This window comes from Hippichthys cyanospilos, chromosome 5 (genome assembly GCF_059441005.1).
Source record: "Hippichthys cyanospilos isolate Australia breed blue-spotted pipefish chromosome 5, RoL_Hcya_1.0, whole genome shotgun sequence".
In the NCBI taxonomy this organism is placed as follows: domain Eukaryota; kingdom Metazoa; phylum Chordata; class Actinopteri; order Syngnathiformes; family Syngnathidae; genus Hippichthys; species Hippichthys cyanospilos.
This window is the reverse complement of record NC_142373.1, coordinates 20,607,078-20,631,611: the sequence shown is the minus strand read 5'-3', so window position 1 is coordinate 20,631,611 and position 24,534 is coordinate 20,607,078. Positions and strand designations below refer to the sequence as shown.

At 38.8% G+C, this 24,534-nt stretch overlaps 1 protein-coding gene across 3 annotated transcripts in view; it reads right to left on the bottom strand.

Moving 5' to 3' along the window:
* The window catches only part of erbb4b (erb-b2 receptor tyrosine kinase 4b), a 198,319-nt gene that overhangs the window by 16,940 nt on the left and 156,845 nt on the right, over positions 1–24,534 (bottom strand). For 2 of the 3 annotated variants that reach the window (XM_088414941.1, XM_088414942.1), the window contains exons 18-21: positions 21,557–21,679; positions 18,522–18,620; positions 16,014–16,199; positions 1,961–2,116 (exon numbers count right to left, since the gene is read on the bottom strand). In XM_088414941.1, the coding sequence (XP_088271067.1) occupies positions 1,961–2,116; positions 16,014–16,199; positions 18,522–18,620; positions 21,557–21,679 (564 nt within the window). Of the gene's footprint in view, positions 1–1,960; positions 2,117–16,013; positions 16,231–18,507; positions 18,621–21,556; positions 21,680–24,534 lie in introns of all 3 variants that reach the window. The other variant, XM_088414940.1, reaches the window with a different exon arrangement.

The following is a 24,534-nucleotide window of genomic DNA, read 5'->3' as shown; positions in this document are numbered from 1 at the left end:
ATTATGTCAAATTGAGACTTGCTGCAGCACCGTGACTGATATGGAAACTTCTTTATTCAAATCTCCTTCTCCCAAGTCAGTTTAACATGTCTGCTTGCTTATTGGATAACGTTTGCATAGAAAATTAAACATACACATTCATTTATAACCTCATTTGTAACATAAGCTATCACTGCGGCTAAAACAAACAAGACCAAAATCATTGCATAACATATAACATGTGCGACGCCGAGAGTGAGCGGCCGCTCACCACACGCTGATGCACTGTGTGTTGCGCAAGAAAATAAAGTTTGTTTAATGTGGGATACTCCAGTATCCGCCCACCTACGGCCCCTTCTGAAGGTTTTTTATTTTCCACCAATAGGGTTTTGAAGATCTCCTTCCTCTTCTGGGAACTTTGTGTGTTTTTGTTTCTTCTGTAAGAATTTCTTGTGGTGATTCAGGGCTATACAAATACAAACTACTTTTGCCATTATTGACATTCTGTCAACCACCAGTTACCAAGTCATTTTTTTTGCATGAGGCCAATATGAAAATACAAAACGCTAATACATATACATTTGATTGCTCTATTTGCTGCGCGCTGGGAGTGTGAACGCAACACGCGATGGCGCACGCGTGCAGCTTAGAGGGAACTGTGCATGTAATTCGGTTTCCACTGCCGGTAAAACTCAGAATCAAATTACAAGCCGTTGCTGATTAGTTACAAGGTGCTACATGAGCACACTTCTAGCGACATTAATGACCTTGTTGTTCCTCATTCCGCCTACCCGCTCCTGGCATCCTCCAATCTCAGGGCCAGCCACAAAACAAAAAGCGACATCACATTTACTCTTTTTGTTGCTACTCTGCAAAATCTTCTATTATCTGATGTTTGCTAAAAATGTAGTTTTAGCAGAAAGCACTTTTACAGGTATGTTACAGCGTTTCTCTGGTGTGTATTTAATTTGGTCGCCTTGCTTTATCAACCCTTTCTCTTCTCTTGCATTTGTGTTAAATATATGATTTACTATCTTTCTTGCATGCTTTTCAAGAGTGGTATATACTCTAATTAATTATAAAAAGGGACACAGTTTGGACAATTCCGGTCAAAATTTGTAATTGGACAAAATACTACTACTGCCTAACCAGACCTACGTGTGTTTGATGTGGGAGCATTTGTAAGACTCTAAGAGAGCAATCGCACCAGAGTTGAAACCAATTCTGCCAAATGTGAACACATTTTAGGATTACTACACAAATATCGTATTATAATGTGGTGCACCTTATATATGAAACACTTGTTTCGGGCGCCTTATAGTGAGGAACATCATGACTTGGTCCAAAAAATGTATTGTAGATTTACAGGCTAGATTTTTTGGCTTCACTACACCTGAAAGCCAGCACAGTTTTAATGTTATTTAATGCACAAAACTAGCCTGCCATACTGCACAGATTCACCGTTCAAGCATACATAATCCACTCAGCCCCAATGCTTGGATGAAAATAAGACATGTGCATTTAATTTTTTAATTGAATCCTAACTATATTCTTTTAAACTCTTGCTTTGTCTTGGTATTGATCTAAAAGGTATTTTTCCCTCCATTCTTCAGATTCTACTTTCCACAAATAATCTTTGTTTTGAATTTCTGATTGAAAAGCTTGACCGACATATCTGATTGTTTTGTTGCAATTCCCTTGAGCACAGCCCCATCTAGTGGATGCATAATACAACCTCATCGTAGCTTCTATTCTAAGTGCCTTATATTTGGTGCGCCCTGTATATGAAAAAAAGTCTTAAAATAGGCCTTTCATTGACGGTGCGCCTTATAATCCGGTGTGCAAAATATGGTACGCTTCCTCTCAAGGGTATCGTCATCTGAACTATGTAAAATTGCTAGGTGGGCAAAGTTTTGGCTCACATAATGCAGTTTTATTCTTTGATCACCTTGTGTAAATGCAAGCGTTTGCAATGATTTACCTTTCCTCCGTCTGCATTATATTCCTTCTCATTAACATCAAGCAAGCGGGCCAAGCCAAAGTCGGTGATCTTGATATGGTTGGGAGATTTCACCAGGACGTTGCGGGCTGCCAGATCTCTGTGGACCAGCCTACGCTCCTCCAGATACATCATTCCCTGCAACACACATACACACACATACAGTACATTTGCTTTATATTGTACTCATATATATATATATATATATATATATATATATATATATATATATATATATATATATATATATATATATATATATACAACCAGTCATTCGATATGCACTGGCAGTGACCTGCACAAATAAACACATGCAAGACTAAATCCTGTTCGACATCACTGTCCATCTTGGCCATTCCCATCACTGTAATGCCAAACAGAGACCCCATTAGCGTTTTCATAATTATTGCTGTAATTATCATTATGAGCACAATGTTATTTTCATGCAAATTCTCATCAATCAACAAACCAACTGTGGAAAAGCCTTCAACATTGTAGGATTGCAATAACAACAGTAAGTGTGGAAAACAGAGCTGGCTTTTCAATTAAAACAGGATCCATAGGAGCACGAAACCCATTTCACACAGCACGTTTAATAATAAATCAAAAAACCACCCAGTCTCATTATCTCGATAACAAACTTTAATTAAAAATAATGACCTACGACCGTAAATAATGCGTTTAGATGAAGTTGCCATATATTTGGTACTCAATGTAGCATTACCGTGTTTTCCGCATTATAAGGCACTCCTAAAAGCTTTGGAATTCGGTGCGCCTTCTACTGTGCATAAACCGAGTTTTACTTTTTGGAGAATGAAAAAAAAAATTGGAAGTATTTTCGACAACTCATGTTTATTCTTCATTTGTAATTGTCTATTAAAGAAGTTTGACTGAATTATCTGATTTTGTTGACATTCCTTTTAGCGCAGCTCCATCTGGTGGATGCATAATGCAACCCCAGCCACTACTAGAGCCTCTATTTTATGCACTTTATAATGCGGTGCGCCTATATATGAAAACGGTTTTAAAATAGGCCATTCATTGAAGGTGCGCCTTATGATCTGGTGTGCTTAATAGTGTGGAAAATATGGTATTGATTTTTAATTTGAACTAATATTTAACTCACCCCAGGAGGCACTCTCATTGGTATTGGGGCAATCCCTGCCAGTAAACGCCACAGGCATATTACTATTGCATTCGTGCAGTATTCTAACAATCGGAGTGTTGAAAGTATCTTGGAGCGGTCAGTCTGGCTTGATGATGTTGGTGTACCCAAACAGTTTGACATCAAAGTTTTAAATACAAACACAAATTTAAAATGATTCCATGTACTATTAGTCTGCGTAAGTATTTACCGTTACAACCTGAAAAAAAAAAATCTGTTCATATTTTAAAGATCAACAAGGACAGTAGAACACAGCTGGAATGAATTTCAATAAAACTACTGTATTCATTTAAAAAACAAAAGAAAGATGAAATAAAATGTGTCTATATAAGCTGTATTATCTTCGCCTTCCAGTGCTAGGCAAAGATTACATACAAGTGTTTTTTGGGGAGGCAACTTGCCTGTTCGCCTCACAAATCCTGATGTCAGAATGACACTCAAATAGTCTCATTCGCTTCCGAGACAAGTAATGGAGTGAGACTAGGTAGCCTGACATCTTGTGACTTTTCACTCCCCTGCACAATTAACTTGAGTGAAGTAAATCTTCAGAACAGAGAGTGGTTGCAGACATACATTTTGTATAATGCTTTTATTCTTTTGAAAACGATGTTGCATTTTTAGCCATCCTGAGATGAGATGGTGACACTAACTGACAGCCCAAAGTCTGTAATTGCAGGAAACATGCGTGTAAGTCTCGGAGCCAAGATGCTCTGAACATTGCGTTTCATGTAAGAGGAGAGGGAAAAAAAAGGAAGGAAACAAAAAACAATGTACAGGCTTGAGCCATGCTCCATATCACACCTCCAGATGAACACTACCTTCAAATCTTTGGGGATCAGACATGGAAAGGCAACAGAAAGGAGAAATGTCATGACTTTGTATTCAAAAAGCTGAGAGAAAGGATTCACAATCCTCGCTCAGACGGCATTGTCATATACTGGGCTCTAGGATTTTCTTTTTTTTTTTTACTAAAAGAAAAGGTCTGCTCCTCTGCATATCTCGGCAAAAAGAAAGAAATCGGAGAAAAAGTGTGACGTGGCTGGATCCTTTGTTCTCTTTCAAAAGTAGAGAAAACACACGTACGTGATTCCCCAAATATATGACGCACCTGTGTATAAGATGCACCCTTAATTTTGGGGCCAAATTATATTTTCTCTGTTACCGTGCGTATAAGACGCACCAAGAGTTTGGCAATAATGTAAAAACTGGAGCTCAAGTTCATTTTATCATAAATATTCAAAGTTGTGCAGCGTCCATGTTTTACCAAGTTTATGTTTGTGTGCATATACCAAAAGACTGCAAATTAATAAACGAGTCAAATGAAGTACTTCTCCATGTTCTCTAACTGGTGCACTCTTCATTGAAAAAGCTGGAGACATCATAACCTTTATATGATCCTCTCCATTATGTAATATTCGTGTGTGTGAACAAGGACGTTGGTTCAGTCTGCTCGCTTCTTTTATTGAAAATTATGCCGTAACACCCTCGGCTAACACGAGCCGAAATGGAATACCTTTCCATGTGCACCTAGCTCCGTGCCTTGCCAATCCATACTTTTGGCCCTAATTTTTGGGAAAACAAACAAAAAAAAATGTATTTCATATTCGGGGAATCACGGTACGTTCAAAAAATGTGACCTACAGTCACAGTTATTTATGCTTATTGCACCGAGTCACAAGGAACAAAAAACAGGCTCAACAATATTTCCCTCCGATGTGTTTTGGGAAGACAGATGTGGCGGTGAATGAAGTGAAGGGCTGGAGATCAAATCAATAGCGGGAGAGAGTGGCGAGGTAGCGCTCATTCGTCACCACCTGGCACTTCCCATTGCAGTTAATTCTGACAAGAAAATAAATACACAGAGGAAGCTGTCAAGACACTCGAGCAGCACACTCACCAAAATGTATAATCAAGCAATTCATCCCGACGGCACGTGATTCATGAGGAAACACTCCTAATGAGATTGAACATTCTCTGTGAGCATGTAATGGGCGGAGAGAAAAGAACACTTACTGGGAATAAGTCTTGATGGTAACACTATCTAAATGGTTTTTCGTCCTCAGCAGGCAAAGACAAAGACATTTGGTCAGTAATCCAAATAACTGTCTACAACAATAAATAAACGTATACGTTAGGACTAGGCATGGAAGTCAATCAAGTCGCGTCAACCAATTCTCAAATGATCGAAAATGTCTGCCTCGATGCGTCACCATAATTATGTTCACGAGGCCGTTTCCTACACAGACCTTAAAAAAAGGAATCATTTCCAATTGCCCTCCCTGCATTTTCCTGCCAGATCATCTTGTTAACCATTTCAAGCCTTCTCGCGGTCATGCTCGTTCTGCCCGTCTGTATCCTGACCCCGCCTGTCCCTGACTATCCCTACATTTTCCGTTCCATATGTAAAGACTGGTTGTTGTCTTGGTGCGTCACCTAGAGGCCAAATAGCTGATAGTATTTGTGTAATTAAAAACATTTATTGATTTAGCTGTTAACCAGCTTTAATCAAAGACGATATAAGGGATAGGAGCTTACCAGAAGGAAGGAAAAGAATGTTTTGACCGTCCCAAAAAGCACGAGGCCTATTATCATCCCAGAATATAAACTGTCATTGGAAACAATCTATAGTTGCTTGATTTTAGGTGTTCAAATTATAGAGCAGGCAAATGTTCGACTGGCAAATGACTAACACGAAGTTGCAGACCTTGTTGTAGCTAAGAGATAGCTCCACTCAATATTAATATGAAATATTGATGAGCATAGTGTGTAATTGACTTTAAAGATACTATTACACTGTAATACAAGGGGGTCAAACTCATTTAAGGTTGCGGGCCGCATGGAGGAACAACCAATTCTATTAACCCATTATTTGATTGAATAATCAATAAGATAATCAATTAAAAAAATATATTTTTAGTGACAGCCGTGGGAGAAAATGAGATCTACACTCATTAACTTGGCAATTCAGAAATAGAATAATTTTGGGGAACAGAAACTATTTGATGAGGTGGACGAGCCTAGCTGTTCCAACACAATTTGATGAAGTGTCAGCGTAAACTATACTTTTTATATCGCGCTTCTTTTGCAAAGTCAGCTGGGGTAGCTGTTAGCTATGAAATGAATAACAACGGGAATAGGGCGTTTAACACGTCAAAGTTATATACTGTACAAACATTATAATTAGTTAACTTGAAACATCTTCATTAAACGCACAATTTCATTCGGAGCTTTTCGAGTGGATCTAATGTGATTGTGCAAATACAATATAACTAATTTCATGGCTGGTGACTTTAAGTCAAATTAATAAATCACCCTCTCTAGATTTCATACTTAAAACACAAATGAGGTTTATAGAATTACCAAAGATTCGTTTCCCTCCCTTTCAAATCCATTAGCTGAATTTTTTTGTCTTTATAGCAAAAACGCACAAATCCTTACCAGGAGGTAAGGATTTCAAAATTAGCCCACGTGAAAAAAGTCAAAAAGAGACTACACGCAAAATCCCCAAATAACGGGGACAACCCAAAGCTACAGCACTGGCTTGTTGTGTATGAAAAAGTTCTTAATGCCACTAGAATCTGTAGATGGGTGTGTAATGAACCAATGCCGTTTCATCTTATTGCTACCATTGCTATACCTGCTGCCATTTTTTGAAGAGCTGTGGGAATCATTGTCCCAACAGGAGTCAAAAGGTTAAACATCTCGTTATTCATGAATGGGTAGTCATTTGCGGACCCGTCCAGTTTGTTTGAAACAGAGGTCTTCTGAAATAATTTGCTGATCATCTTACTTGGGATGTTCTTTATCCAGCTGTTGTGAGATCAATGCGAGGAAAGTTGCACTTGGCTGTTCCTTCCCCCACCTGCCGACATCCATGCCGGCTTCTTCAAGCACACGTATAAGGGATTAAGGAGTCAAGTCAAGCCGTTTTTCCTTTTCATAATGTGTCAATATGTCAAAAAATGAACCACGCAGCCTCGTTGTCGACAACAAAGAATTAGGCGGCACGTGACGAAAGTGCATTTTGCAATATTCTGTCCAAACATTCTAAAACGGATATACCCTATATCAAATTACAGGTATATTTAACAATTTGAAGCCTTCTCAATGACAATATTACTTATTTTGCATTAGAGTTAAAGCTATTCAAACACAGATATGTGGAAAATATTGGTCTGTTTTGAGTTATGCGCTTATAAGTTGAGCATCCTAATATGGGGCTTGAAAATGAGGAAAAAAATACTCGACGTACATGTACGAATCGACTGTGCATCGTGTATACCTACTGTACAGTCTGTACAACTTGTACAGTAACCCATATGTATGTCGTCACATACACACATACATCCTACAGTTCCTGAATTGGAAGCTCGGTTTAAAAACGTGTTCCATGACCCTATTTGCAAAGGGGCACCATTGCAAAACAAGGTATTTTTTTCTCATTGAAATGAAAGGTAATGAAATATGGTTTCTCATTCTTATCAAGGAAGGAGGTATTTCTCGAAGGCACCGGATGTTTGCTTCCTATTTCTGTGTGATCATATGACGAGTGAGCGTTATTAGAGATTTGTGGCATCAGTGCATCGTTTTCCTGATGTAGCACATGCCTAATGAATGCCATAGATATAAAAAGATCCCGGTGGGCACGGGAGAGGGTGAATCATTGTTAAAGGAATGAGGTGTGACAAATCAGACCAACATGGAGGAGAAACAGAAAGGATTACACAATACTGATGAAAGCGCTCGGCTTTTCTTTCAATTTGAACTACCGTGTCAGAATGGATTTAAATAATGACGTTGGGGGACAGCTTAAATATGAAGCAGCAGACTGGGTAAGCAGGGAGTGCGAGGGGAAGACTTTGTGTATATGCATTTATTCTCTCTGATGAATGCCAAATTCGGCAGACACGAGTGAGCCTGCAGCACGCGGGCTGTAATGCTGTTACTACCGATAGGTGAGCATCACCAATTTCATATACTGTATTTACAACTACAGTATATTTACTCTAGTGCTATGACCACTACTATTGGATTTGGCATTTTTGATGGGCTCCTGTTGTGAGTGGGTGGGCAATATATATATATATATATATATATATATATATATATATATATATATATATATATATATATATATATATATATATATATATATTACGTGTGTGTGTTTGTGCGTGTGTGTATACATATAATTAACTACTATACTATATAACTGTACAAACCACTTTACTAACGTAATACTTTTAAAGCCTTTTTAAAATAAATTTCACTGTATGCACTTTCCATAGTTTTTAGAAAGCAACTTTCTTTGCTATGAATGTCTGTTTTGTTTGTGAATGTTTTATATGTACGGTATATACAGTATGAAACGTGCTCTATCAATAAAGTTAACTTGCCTTCCCTATTAAACGTACTAATAAAGACTGCAACCCTTCCATCCCGTGGTTGATAAGCTAAAAAAGAAGACACTCAACATCCATTCATTGAGAAGTGAACACAGCTTGGTGAGTGTTAAGCTGAAAACACTCAGTTCCCAAGGTGCAGGCCTCAAGTTTTGTACAATTGCAATTGCATCCTGTTTGGACAAAGAAGCAAATGAGCTAACAAATAATTTGTGTCAGCTCAGCCAGCTGCTTGTGGCTAATTGTGACACCAATGCTACACAACCATAAAACCAAATTGGATACATTGTAACACTTCTGAGCAAGCAAAAAACTAATAAGTCATTCCCATCCCTGTAGAAGGTTCCTCGCTGTTGAGAAAAAAATACATAAAAAGATTGCAACATGACTTAGTGGGAAAAGGGAAGACGATCTCCCCTTTTGATGAAGGTTTGTGAAAGGAGGAAGATCCCCTTTCTTCCTGCTGGGAATTTCCCTCTCAATTCCAGTTGCATTGACCCACTACTGTGGATTTTCCCACGCTGTCAAATCCACAAAATCACATTTCCAAAGTTTCAATTGGGGGGCTTCGTGGATCCTATCCCTCTTTTGGACCCATAAAAATCAAATCAAAGCACTTATAATAATTTTTCCACAAAACCATATAACCATATATATATATATATATATATATATATATATATATATATATATATATATATATATATATATATATATATATATATATATATATATATATATTTTTTTTTTTTTTTTTTTTTTTTTTTCAGACACTTGGATTACAATTTGAACATTTTGGAACATTTTGACATTAAAGAGGTTGTTTTTGTCGGAATACCAAAATCGACATCTATTTCAAAAAACACTAACCGCCAGCGACATAAGCCTGGTTTTGTAAACATGCATCAGATTCAATGGACGTGAGGTGAGATTATAAATTATATAACAAAAGGGACGTATTCATGTGGCCTGATAAAACGCTCTAATTTACCGTTGTGAAGTTACATATTTTTTATACAAATCATATGACAAAATATTGCATATTGCATTTACTTAAAACATATTTAAAAAATATATTTTGTGACCACTACAACAGAACGACAAAAATGAACAATCACATGAGCACAAACGAAAACAAAACCAGAGAAATGCCTGAATGTACATTTTTTTTTTTTTTGGGTGTGATTTTGGCTCTGGGCAAAACTCCATGATGCAGACATGGGTTGTGTCATGTTACCACTTCACTGTGTGTGTTACCGAGCCCCTGCAGGGACATTTGGAATCAGGCGGCATATTCAATTCATGAGCCAAAAACGTGACCTTGACCTAGAAAGGCCATCCGAGTCCAGTAATGCAGACAGGACAGACTTTTAAGTGTTACAGGAAGGAGAAGCTTCAGACACCAGATGAGTATGTTAATGCACTGAGCATTTTTATCTATTACCGTATTTTCTGCACAATAAGGTGCCTTCAATTTTCTCAAAAGCTGACAGTGCATCTTATAAATTGGTGCGCCTTATACGAAGCATAAAACACTACTTTTCATTTTTAAGGTATGAAAAATAAAACATCTTCCAAATTAAAGCAAAATCAAAAAGCGCATTTCAATGTTGGTCTCGTGGGCATCATCGAGTTCCCTTGAGATAGTTTGTTTATTTGTTTCGTGTAGTAGTTCACTGTTTTGTCATTTTCCATGTACCTTTTATGTTTTGGGCTTATGAAACACCTCCAAAAGCCATTATAGCCCACAGCATGTGGCATTTTATGTTAAACGAAAAGAAGGGATGTTCTGCCAAGCGTAATGTGACATTCTTAATCACATTGGTTGCACTTTGGGTGTCTGTCACAGGCGCAGATTATGACGAAGGTTGGCCTCTGCTGCAGACACAAGTTATTTACAGCTGTTCTAATTTCTCACGGAGACGGGGACTGCTCCCTGTGCTGAGCTAATCGCCTTCTTGTCTGCGAGTGTAGGCAGCCCATTTTTATTGGTGCTTTCCAGTCAGGCGGCGTGGGGATGGCCTCAGGTTGTTTGCAACAGGCCAGATGAGTTGAAATGCACCTGGCTCGCAAACATCCGCGCTGCCTGTTGGAAACAATAACACCTTCCCAAAGGACGGACTTTAAAGTGTGAGATTTGTCTTGAAGTTGATATCCAACACTTCTTTTTTTTTTAAATGAAAGTTTTCAAATAATTCTTGACAAACACTAGCAATACAGTCAATCTGTCAAGAGTTCATGTGAATTTGCCATACCACCGTATCATTAAAGATAAATGAAAGGTGCTAAGGTCATATTTAGACTACATCGGAATGAAATACAACACATTAAGTATTAGGTGTCCCCTCGCTTCGCGCTTCACCTTTTGCGGCTTCTGTGCTTCGCCTACCTGATGTACTGCAGTAACACTTCCACTTTCAAACCTAGCGTCTGAAGCAGTCGACAATCCTGCTAATGTTTGCTGTTATTGATCTGCAAATGAAGATACTATTGCTTTAAACGAAACCACTGCTTGACATTTCACATCAACGGACTAATGGCATTATATAAGGGCGTTTTGGGAACAATTCTTGATAAGTCTTTAAGGCGGTGCACTTGTGGCTGTGAGTGAGAGAGCTGTGTGGAGACATACACGTGGGAAATGGTGTCGGGTGTGAGCAGATGCATGGTGGAATGACAACACATTCTAAGCCTATCCCTTTAAGACAGTGCTTCTCAATTATATTTTGCAAACCCCCCCGAGGAACGAAAAAACATCCCCCCCCCCCCCCCCCCCCCCACACACACACACACACACACACTTGCCACGCCGACCATACATTATCTCTAAAACTTTCAACAACTGTTAACTACTTTTTTTACAGCTTTTTTCAAAGTGCCTTGAATTGGAAAAAAAGATGACAATCATTAATTGATTATAATTACAATTCACGTGACAAAAACAAATCCTCTGCACCCTCCCTCGCATTGCCTTGCTGCCCCCCAGGAGGGCCTGCCACATTATTTGAAAAGGACCGCTTCAAGATAGCTTGTGTTGTGGGTATTGGGTGTGTGTGTATGCATGTGTGCAAAGGAGAGATAGGGGTGGGGCGTGGGGGGTTCTGGGAGAGTTAGTGGCCGCTCAACATGCTCTGATGTACTGTGTGTTGTAATTGAAAATAATGTTTGTGCCCAAAAAGAGACACATGCTTTCGTACTTTAAAAGATCACTAGGAATGGTGAAGAAAGATTTGAAGAAAGGTTTGATTTAACACATTTCATACACTCTATTTATGCATGTACAATGTCTGTTGGGAGGGATTCAGACTTGCCAGAAGTCACTTATCACAGGGGTTTTCCAGTCCCCATAAACTTTGAAAGTTGATGGAACACTATAGATGCTTCCCTAAAAATACAAGGCACAGGAGCAGAATTGCACTGGTTTAACTGGATACGCAACATATTGTTTATGCAAATTGGGAGAAGCGGCAAAACAAATGCAGGCTGTCTCTCCAAGTAACCAACCATCTGAACAGTCCAAAATTCATCTGTTTATATGACAGACGAACATCATAAACAGACAATGCAACACAGGCTTCATTTTTTTAAGTAAGCTTTGAGAGAAGCATGGGAATATATATTCTACAGCTTCCTCCTCCAAACTTTGGGCTGGTGTGGCTGTGTACGTGCTTGGGTGGAGGCGCGGGAGTGCATGAGACCTTTATAGCCAACTTCAGTCAAACAAGCTTTCTTGGATGTTGAAAAAAAACAAACAAAAAAAAACAATGCAAACCCACCAGCCAATTAAGGAAAGTGAGCAGCACGTTTGCTAAGTAATAATCTCCAAAACAACGTTGATCTCTGACATTTCAACAAAGAACCAAAGAGGATTTTGAAAGGAGCTGCGCACTTATCATTATAGGAATGATTTAAGGAATTCAGATACAGTATGTTTGAAAATGAACCTTCACAGGCGTGAAAAGATTCTTAAGAGCCAATTCAAACTGAATTTTCAAGGAGACACTGAACGCATAGCAGATTTTAAAGTTGTGTACAGTACTATTACAGTATGAGATTAGTTAGGAAAATGTTGTATTTCAATTGATTTTGTTACTATCACAGCTAATTGCAGTGGTCATTGTTCTGAAAAGTAGAATTAAGAGATGCCCATAAAATCCATCCATTATTCCATGGGAAATTATTGTATATGTGCTACTCCGTAATATGCTCAGAATGTAAGTCCATTCATTTATTAGTGGTTCATTATTACTGCCCTTATTGCTCTATTATTGTTTTTTTGTTTGGTTGGTTTTTGTTTGTTTTATTGCCTACCTTATTATTTGCTTGATTATGGAATGTAGTCTCCTCGGTGACGTGAACGGAATAAGATTTAATTGTGTGTTATTACTATGCATATTACAATACAACTCTTGAATCTTGAACACAGGTCTCACAACTGTGAGGCGACTGTGCTAACCGCTGCACCACCTAGCTGCTGCAGTACAGTACATAAACCCAATAAAAAGTCAAATACCATTGAATAATGCTAATGTTGATTTATACTGCTATTTTCTTTTGTTAATGTTAAAAATGATACTATTGTAGGTATACAATTTATACGATCTTATTTATAGTCACCGCGGCGAGGGGGAGAATTGTTTCCTCTTTCCTGGGGGCTTTGCAAAAAACAACTGAGAAGCACTGGCATTCACAGAGCAGGACTCAGTTAAAAGAATTTAGTGTGGAGCCGGAGTGCACTTTACAGATTGATGTAATGAGAATTGCGAAGATAGTAAGTCACCAGAGTGTTTGGAACGCTACAACTTCCATCACTCATCACAATCATACACTATGTCTCCACCAGGCGCTACAATTTAGTTGAACTTGTCAGAGGAACGATACGCCCTAATCTACTGTGTTTTCACAGAGGGGCCAAAATACTGTAGCTCTGTGTCCTACGTTCCTTGTATTGCATTATTTACACTGTTACTTAAACATGGTATTTACTTATAGTAGCATTCAAATGCAGTTTTCAAGTCATGTGTGCCACATTAAGTAGCATGAAAACAGGGTAATAGAAGCTTCAAAAACGCAAGATATAAATACATGTGAAAAGCCATTCACACCAAGCAAACATGACAAAATGTGACAAGGCTTTAAAGCCCACTGCAGAAAGGAGATGTAGCAAGATAAAACAGAATAAAATAAAGCATGCATACATCACAGCGCTGATAAATCTGCTCATTAGTATATCTCTTGAGGTGGTAATCATTATGACGATATGGTGTTGGTGACAGAGGGGGTGCACAGGGATTTACCCATCTAGCAGTCAAGTTCTGTCACTTGGAAGAGACCAGAGTGGAGAACATCGGGGGACGCAAACGAAGTTGCCGTTTGAGTCCACAACAAAGACGATTAAATATTCCGTCACGTGTCGGGGTTGCATTTAATTTGGGATTTCGATGCAGGACACTTCAAGACATATCAGTATATAACATGCCCTCAAGCAATATTCTCCCACCCATGCATAAAAGGCCTCAAGTCAAGGGAATCAAACACACGGCCGATTCTGGCCCGAAACAGGTTTGAACCGGCCCGCAAGACGATTTTCTAATGTAAATTATTACATTTAAATGATTTGTTACTGAATCAGATCCCTGCACTACTTGTCTCTTGTCCAGGTGTCCCATGTTGTCTAATCGGTGTGACGTGTATTTAGTTTGCTGCATGCCTTCTTGTCGGATCATTGTAGGTGCTTTGATGTTGTCACTGTCATTGTCACCACACCGTAGTTCAGGGGTGTCAAACATATGAAAACTAACAGATTTAATCTGGCTTTCAAGGTGATTTTTGAAATGTAAAGTGAAAGAAAATGAGCCGAATTTTTCTCAAAAATTGAAAAGCAAGTTGTTTTATGATTAATAGTAATGTTAATGTTTTATGAAAAATAGTGCGTTTTGGACCATATTAAAAACAGAATAATAAATTTATAGTTGTTGTTTTAAAGATGTATAAGTTTATACCATGATTTTACCACAATGACCCTAAAATGAGTTTCACACCCCTGTCTTAAATCATGGGATAATATGGCCCTAGGTTTCTAAAAATTGTAGCCATTATTAACTCATTCAATCCCAAAGGCATGTTTTTCCTTTTATTTTTTTTAATGTCCAGACATTCAATAACAGAAACTTATTTAAATATATTACATCCAAAAGCAGATGTTCGGATGATGCAAAACCCAGCAACAGCATGATTCAATTTCATACAAGCACACAGGAGAAAGAGAGACAACTATTGTAAAGCACTTCAGTAGGTCAAGAAAAGAGCATTGCTGAGCTTCTACTTCATTCTGAGCACTACCCCTCCCTCCAAAAAATACAAACAAGCAAAAAAAAAAAAAAAAAAAAAACAACCAAGGAAAACTACATCGGCAACAGCGTGCTGTGAACTTCCAAATGAACAATACCGTAATTCCCCAAATACATATACTTTGGGTATATATACATATACCATTTGGGTATGATTGATCTGTCAGTCACATAAGTTGATTTTTGACGCATAGATATGCATTTTCATATCAGCCAGATGAGCAAGAGGGCAGATGTCAATTGTCTGTTTGCAGCAAGAGCCTAATGAGCAGCTAACAGCAGCTTGTGTTAGGTGAGGTTGTTACTGACTTATTTTCCATAAAAGAAGCAAGCAGTCTAAACCTATGTCCGAGTCCATCCTTGTTCCCACAAAGGAATATTACTAAAATGGAGCGGGACATCTAAAGATTATGATGTTTCCAAGAAATAACTCGCAATAAATATATAATTTACAAATATGAACACAAGGAAATAAGATTTACAAAGATGAGATTAATTCTTTGCTTTTACATTGGCACACTGTTGGTGTGTGATACACGGTAACAGAACATATCAGAATTTGACCCTAAAATAAAGGCTGTTCCCTATTTTGGGGAAATTACGGCAATGCACAGGCATTGCAAAACCCGTACTAGGCTTTTATTTTGAATGTGGCTTGTTTTAGCAGAGTGGTTGGCTTGAGTCCTCGGTTCTTTTGCTTTCACATCACAGAACTACCAACATCAACACCATAAGACACTTAGAAACTATAATCTGCTACGGGTTCACTGCGTGATACAGCACCAATGACGAGCCTTAGCGCTAGCCACTAACTATGCATGCAGTGCACATGGTGCATTCAAACGTGTTGCATTCAAACGTGATGCATTCAAACACAAATCAAGTCGAGCTCACACAGAAAAAAAGCCCATCAACGCATTAAACATTACTAACTGCAAATACACATTTTCACATCGGGTCAACACTAATGAGAAGAAAACCAGTTAAATTGGAGAATGTGGAACCAGAATGACCTCTGATAAACAAACACACGACCCCAAGCCGCAATTTACCCATCACACGACTGACCGCAGCAAGTCAAACATAAGGCATAAAAATGCAGCCGCTTTTACATTTACCTTTGCAATCTGGACACACCAGTTGAGCAACAGCTGCGATCCAATGTTGTCCTTATGCTCGTAGACGTAGTCGAGAAGGCACCCGTGAGGCATCAGTTGCGTAACCAGCTGGATGGTGGGACTCAGGCAAACACCCAGCAGACGCACCAGGTGAGGATGCTCCATGCTGGCCATAATTAGGGCCTCCTGAAAGATGCACATTTGGATTGTACATATGCTACAACTTGTATCTGACTCAAACGGCACAGATCATTTTAGAATCACCGTAGAGGTTTTATTACCGTTTTCGTTTCAGCATTAACCACCATTTAACCCTTGTGCGGTGTTTTGTCCGATCCTTTGGTGTTTACATCAAAGACATTACACATCAAAAGGAAAGTAATGAAAGAAGACACAATGGAGCTGAAATTTCACCCAGATGTGAAACATCTGTGACATGTGAAACATGTCAAGGTTTAACGTGGCACGGTCACTTAAAAGGAGTATATCATATTAAATGATCAATATATAAGGCGCATCAGATTAAAGGGCGCACTGTTAGCCTTTGAGTAAATTGAAGGCTTTTTGGTGCGCCTCATAGTGTGGGATTCAAAGGATTCTTTATTCTGTTTATTGTTCAAGTTTCTCTTGAAGCTGTGAGCAGCAAGGTTCTACTTTACCCAAGAAGTATAACATTTCATTTCAGCAAAGTGGCTGGTTGTTTATTTTTAAATTCAATAAATAAACAAATGATGAATATGCCCACAATAGGTCTTAACATATTACACGTGAGGTTGCCCTATAAGGCGGCATTGTAAAAATAAATAAATAAAATCCTTTATTTATTCAAATGGCACAGCGAATACAGCCAGAGACACGATGTGTACTGTGACTACAACGATAATGTGTTAATACATCACTAGACAAATCGTAGTGTAACACACATGCGGTACGCATCACGTTAATGTTTTTTTTTTTTTTTCGCAGATCAGGCAGACAGATACACGACATAGTAGCTTGTAAAGCTCCAGTGAACACCAACAGGAACGATATCACAGAAGAGGATTAATACGTTACAAATTACAAGTATCACAAGCTTTGGATAATGAGATCATGCAGAACTTGAAGCAGGGAAGCACACATCTGCTGTTGAAATACAATTACTTTTTTTTTTTATCTACACACAACCTAAATCCTAACCTGTGAGTATGAAATGCCGTACTTATAAGTATGTACTTATACATTATAAATTACCAGGACATCTGGTTTGGCATGAATAATTACGATACACAGAAGGAACATAAGTACCGCAAATGTTTCTCAGTAAAAACTTAAAAGGTCTCAGTAATTCAAACAATGTCATAGCTTTTCTGATGCGAAAACATTTATTGAATTGTATATAGACGTTATATGGCTACCATACTATGCTCCCATACAATCCTATTTAGTCTCACAGCACACTAAGCATAAATTATAACAAACACTGGGTATTCATCAAAGGCATCCTGATGGAAACAGAAATGCTTGCACCAACAATTCCTTTAGACCGCCAAAGTAAATGTAAAAAAATATTTAAAAAAGTGCAATTGGGTCGCTTTCTGTGCGATGTGTGCCTGCCAGGATGTCTATGTGTGCTAATGAGAGTCATTTCATCTGCGTTGCATCATCACTGGGTAATAAGCTTGATCTTTTTCAGTTTTCTCTTTGAAACAAGTTGAACTGTGAATGTTTGAAAATTTGAAATGTGGTGAATGCACACTGAATATGAATTCTAAACACTCGGGTTCATGGCAAGTTTTGTGATGTACAGTATCCCATTATTCTTCACGGTTAACAGAGAATGGAAACCCCCTGCGATAGGTGAATTCCACGATGTTTTTTTTTTTTTTTTTTCAAGGGCCAGGCTCATCCTGTGTTCCTTCAGACTTCCGCTCACACCCCTCCCCTCCCCAACATGTACGTCTCCCAACAGCTCTCTCACTCACATCCACTATAGAATGCTGTCTGTAAGCGTCGTGAATATTTCTTGACAAAACTTTATTTGATATTGCCATGAGTCCGCCGATGTACAACATAGGTATCGAACCCCAGTCCTAGGGGGTTGGCATCCTGCATGTTTTCTGGGTTTCTCCTCAGAACACACCTGATTCAAATGATTGGCTTATTAGCAAGCTCTGCAGATGCTTGAAAATGATCCTAATTATTTTAATCATGTGTGTTTGAGAGAGAAGGTTCAAAAACATGCAGAATACCGGCGCTTGAGGACTGGACTCCCACACCTGTGATGTAGAATGATCAGCAGTGGTTTTAGTTTTTAGCTATATTGCCTTCAGTTGGGGGCTGGGCAATACCGAGTATTAACAGGCTGTTAGACTGCTTCCTACTCCACATTAGGACTTAATGTGGGTGGGTTATTGTAGTACGGCATCGAGTAGGTGCTTCTGTAACGTGATGGTCGTGTAAAGAAAAACTATTCAAAGAGGAACCAACATGCAATAAATACATGTGAAAAAACTGTATTTTACTCACATCCATGAACTCCACATTTGCTTTGGGCCCTGTGGCTTCATTTAAGATTTTGATGGCTACAGGTATCTTCACTGTTTCACCCTCTGGAATCCAAATTCCCTACAAAGAAATAGAAACAAACACATGCTGAGCTGCACAATATAAACACATGAATTAAAGACGTTTGATGCATGCGTGCATTTTCAAGCAACGTGGAGTATGTCGGTTGCACACTTCACTCATATTAACAACCAGTTGGACAAAATAATGGGTCCATTGCAAGTACAGTAGTAGTAGTATGTTACAGTTACCGTAATGCCCCTAAAATAAGACACACCCATGTTGAAGACTCACTCTTTTAATTTGGGGTCAGATTATGGCATTTTCTTTGTTACCGTGTAATACGTACCAACACTTTGGAAACGCTATAAAAAAGCAAAAAAGAATGAATCTCATATTTTGTAAACTCTTCAAAAGCTGCCGTTAGCTGCAACATTCACTTGCTGCATCTATGTATCGACATCTACCATCCAGTTTGTCCCACAACACTAATTATTGGAAGTAAGAATACGGCCGATGCGTCAAAACTCAGTTTATGTGAGTGACATATCAATCTTCCAAGAATGGTGTTGAAAACAAATTGATTTTTTAAGTTACTGTTTATGGGACACACCCATACATTTGGGCATTTTGGGGGTGGTGGGGGTGGGGGGGGGGGGGGGGGGGGCTGAAACAGATATTAGGGGAATTACGGTATGTCTTATATAAGCACATGACCACCCCACCCAAAAAAACTAAAAAAAATATTAAGAACAAGTTTCTTTTGGGGTCTACGTGATGCCAAAGAGATCCACGCATCGCGACCAGCCGACTCCAGCTCGCAGTTAATCACAACTTGTGACGGGCAAACTGGAAAATATGGCCCTTGGTCTTCAAAGGCAGAGTGACCATTTTCACTTGGCAATAAATATTTCGTTTTATAAGGTTAAGTTGTGATCCCTCCCGTCCCCAAATCTTTTATTCTTGGACTGCCTTTTCCACTTTCTTGTTAAATAATGGCTACGCTCTCGATCTCAATTAGTAAATTGATCATTCCTCTACCCTTGTCACCTATTTTATCTCCCTTCTTTCAAGCCGTCATCCCAAATCCCGTTGGGGTGAGTGGGTACTACGATGATATAGTGCAAGCCCAATGATTAAAAGTTATTTTGTCCTTCAAAAAACGGGCACAACTATTTTATCATTTTGAAGGATCCAATTTCAACTGTGATTAAAGTGATTTAGCAGCTGCCAAAACGGTCAAAGCATTTAAAAAGAGGAGGGAGAATTCAAGTGCCTCTCAACTTTTCAACAAGCTTCAAATGCATTGCGCTGCCGCTATGTACCCCCCCAATGACAGCAGGCTTAACACCTCCACTAACGTGAGAGCGCCTCTGATCACGGCTTCAATTTCAGGGGCGATGCATTTAGTTTTATACACTCTCGCCAACAGCATGCGTGGGGATAATTATGGCTCAGTGAGGTTTAATTTAATCAAACTGAACTGCATTTCAAAATATTTCTGAGCTCAAACCTTCAGTACTTTTGCTAACTCATAAGAGTTCACCATCTAATTGTCCTAAATGGGTTGCTACTGTTTTGTTTTTACGGTCGACTCCCACAATAATAGACTTTTTATTGGCCCCTTCCCAAATGTTCAGAAACATGCCTAATTTTACCTCATTATTAAAGCATACTAAAACCTGCCAAAGGAAATATTAAACGGCTGTTAAATTGTGAATAGGGGCGAAAGAAGAAATGCAAAACATTAAAAGACAATTTGCCACAATAATCTGCGAGGCTTGAAAACACAATTGGCATTTGTTGGTTCATTATGACCAAAAAGACTTTAGCTGGATGAGAATAAGATGATAAATGATGACAGTCAATTTTATGTGCTGTTCCTTCTTACGGAGTAAGATCGCTGACGAAAAGACAAATGCGCGTTTAACAATTCTTATGAGTATGACTCTGAATTGTTTTCGGGTGAGTATGACTAAATTAAGTTTTGTTTTAGAATTGAAAGCTTGTGAGTCCAAGTCATTTTGATTACAACTCCCGTGTGCGCGAATCTCTTCACGTCTTTTGCGTGAATCTTTCCTTTGGGATTCGCGGATCCGATCCTTCGCAATGGTGGATCTGAATATGCAAATTAAGATGACGTCGCGGCATGTTGATCTGCGATAAATGTATTATTGTTAGCTTGATTTTGTCCACCTGTGTTGGTCTGCCCGTTTCCCTTTGTTGCCCAATCAGCTCCCTGCACTACTTGTCTCTTGTCCATGTGTCCGTTGTTGTTAAATCACTCTTGACGGATCAATGTTGGTGCTTTGTTGTTGAAGCTGTCATTACAACAATAACGCAGTTCAGGGATGTCAAACATACGGCTCGTATGCCAGTTCTGACCTGCGAGCGGGTTTAGTCCGGCCCTTTGTAAAGTATAAAAATGACGACATTTTTTCAAGAAATGTAAAACTTCAAATGTTTTATGATTAATGGTGACATTCATGTTTTATGATTAACATCAATGTTGTGTTTGTATTATTTTGGACATTATTAAAAAAAAGAATTATACACCTGAAGTTGCTGTTTTAGAGTTATATAAATATGTACAATTGGTTTTATTGGTCCGGGCCTATTGAGAAAAGATTTCCCTCTATACGTCCCTCAATCTAAAACAAAATCAATACCCTTGCTGTAGTTGTTTTACGCAGTTTCCTGTTGTCTCAAGTCCTGGTGCCAGGATCCATGTTGTGTTTATTTTTGGTTTTGTTTGTTACTTTGCATGCTGTTTTGACCTTGTTTGCTTTTCTTTACACCAAATGAAATGATCTTTTTTGATTCTGTGCTTGGGTCCGCATCCCCACACCCTCTCCTATCATGCCTGAGCATGTTAAATAAATTTGATTTTGTTTGACGTTTCTCTTGGGACTGACTATTGTATGTCTTATTAGATTTATAAACGTTAAAGCAAGTAAACAAAGCAGCTAAATGTTCTAACATTGAATTGACTTTACCTTGTAGACTGTCCCAAAGGCCCCAGAACCGAGGATCTTGACTCTTTTCAGTTCTGTCTCTTTCAAGATGCGAAGCTGAGCTTGGTTGGGCGCTGTCCCGCTGGGTGTCAAAGGCTCCACCAGCTGAGGAAACAGCAAATAACACTCAGATTTCAGAAACATTACAGCATATGTGCCGATCTCCAGTCCCGGAGGGCCGGTAACCTGCATGTTCTCGAACCCTCTCTTTCAAACACACCTGATTGAAATGATCAGGATCAGGATTTTCAAGCTCCTGCAGAGCTTGCTTTGAATCAGGTGTGTTTGAAACAGGTCTGGGGTATCTCAATGCAAAATGTCATACCAAAAGCGGCCAGAGGCCGCGCTAAAAAGATTGAGCCAAAAAAAGCATAAATGAAAGTAATGTTACAGGATACGCTAAATCAGTTCCAAAACAAAATTATTTTGGGTGCGGCCCATGACCGGTACGGGGCCGTGGACCGACAGTTGGGGAACTCTGCTCGAATCCACCGTAAGGTGTGGTCCTTACTCCAACAATATGGATTCACGTTGAGGGGCAAAAAAAGGACAGATAAATGGTTCACACTGGTATATCATCACTCCTCAAACATCAAAAAAATATATGACAGAAGGGACCCTGATGGAAATAAAACAACAAGAAGATGCATCCGACTTGCTTGCAAAAGCAAAACCATATAAAACGGAAGCAATATACGGAGGATTAGGAAAATAGTATCCAAGATCCAAGAGCAGGAGAGGGAAGGCGGAGATAATCGCAGAGTGTAAATCAGCCAGCCACTACAAGCTGGGCCGCTCTGTTTCCCTCCGGCTCATGGTTGTAACAGTTTGATTAAAAACAATAGCGATTCTTCATTGAAACTGAATAATAAATCAGCATCTTGAGGGAGGCACAAATACACGCAAACAAATGCTCCTGTACATTGCAAGGAGCTGTCCAGCATTGTTGCACTGCAGTATGGTGGGACTGGGAACTGTCTATATTCTCACTCTAACTAGTGGTGCTGAAATGTTCAATAAGATTATGGCAATTGGATTAAACTGCAACATGGTCAATTGAAACAAAGTGTGCAGGAAGGCTAGCACCAGCACCAATAAGGATCACACACACACAAAATTAAAAAACATGCACACATTCACTATATAGTCTATATCAGAATTCCTCAACCACCAGTCTGCAGTGTGGTACCGGTCTGTGGATCAACTGATACCGGGCTGCAAGGACCGCACCTGAAATAATAATGTTTGGGAACCCATTGAGTTTACCCTTTAACAGAATATTTGTGCTTTGTTCAGCTTGATCTTTGGTTTTTGGTGCCACCTCTGGCTGCTGTTGATGGTACATTTTGTTATGAGTAAGGACGGTCTGGCCTCACTTGAGAGCAGTCTCTATCAATGACACACACATTGTTCTCTCTCTGTAAAATCTGGCCCACAAGTGTCTTAAGTATTACTTTCTTTGCAAGAATGTTCTCATTTGTGATAATAATCCAAAAATTACTTTCATTACATTACAACTTATTGTAACTAAATTACAATTTGTGGCTGTAGATAGCATGCTAGCTAATAATAGTTCTTGTCTTCAGCATGTTCTTCTAGTGCTGCCTTTTTAAGAACTCATTAGCATCTAAACGTTTTGTATTGAAATGAATAGCATTTGTAATTCAGTTATATAATTGATTAAATCACTGTAATTTGTGTACATGTTTGTGAATTATATAATTCTTACATATGGAAATTACCTAAGTGACTGAGTTATGAGTTATAGTGATGTTTGATATTTAAGAAAGAAACACTGATATCATTTTTTGGTGTATTTTATTCTTCTTCTTTACAGATTTACATTATAAATTATATGCAGTCCCTCCCTGTTCACCACAAAAATCACAAGCGTTGACCGGTCCATGGTGATAAAAAGGTGGGAGAACTCTGGTCTATATCACACAATTTTATTGACTAAGATATTTTTCGGCCAATAAGTCGCACCGTATTATAAACCGCGCCAACAAAAAAAAGAACAAACAAAATATTTTTCATGTATAGGTCCCCCTGGACTCTAAGGCGCCGGTTGTAACATCAGATGCAGAAAGATAGTGCATGGATTTTTTTTTCTTTTATTAAAATACTATTTCAAACTGCCTGATTTCAACAACATCATGCCTTCACCACCGATTGAACATGCCTGCATGTCTAAAAATAATACCAGGACCAACAGAATTTCTACATGACACTTGGATTATTAGAATAGTGCTCCATCACAACAGTAACATACTTGTTGGAGTTTACTGGTGGACAGAGCCCCCTGCTGCCAAGTAAAACAGCAGTTCAGAGTCAAAACCAACAATTCGATAGCGTCTTCTTTTGTATCCCTTTGTTTACTGGGGGATTACCCCCTGGTGGCTAGTAAAAAACTGCAGATAAAACGCACTAGATTATAAACCCCAGGTTTCAAAGTGTGAGAAAAAAAATAGCAGCTCATAGTCCAAAATTCAAGATATCAACTAACTCGGCATTGAAGAGGTTATTTTTTTTTCTGTTTCCAAGCCAGTGGATAGTGCCTGCCAACTTTTGTCTTCATGCAAGTTCAGCTGTACCCACTTCTCCAGCAACCACCTGCTTCCCTTTGACTATGTCTGCCATTATCCACTCTCCCATCAATCTCCACCTCCATGGATGAAGTACCTGCACAGTTATTCTGCACAGTGGGAGTCTCCTAACTGAGTGAAATGGCACCGGATTATCTTTGTGGCAACCATAATAGGAGGTTGTAATAACAAATGCAAAAGCAATGTTCCACTTCAGATCAGTTGCACACGAAGTACTGTACTAGCCAGTGTAAAGAGCACACACTACCAGACCTAATTTTCCAAATGGGAAAACCAGCACCTTAAATAATGTGACAGTACTTTACTTTTCCTGTTTTAACACAGCAAAGTCAGCCTACTAATGTGCCCTCCTGT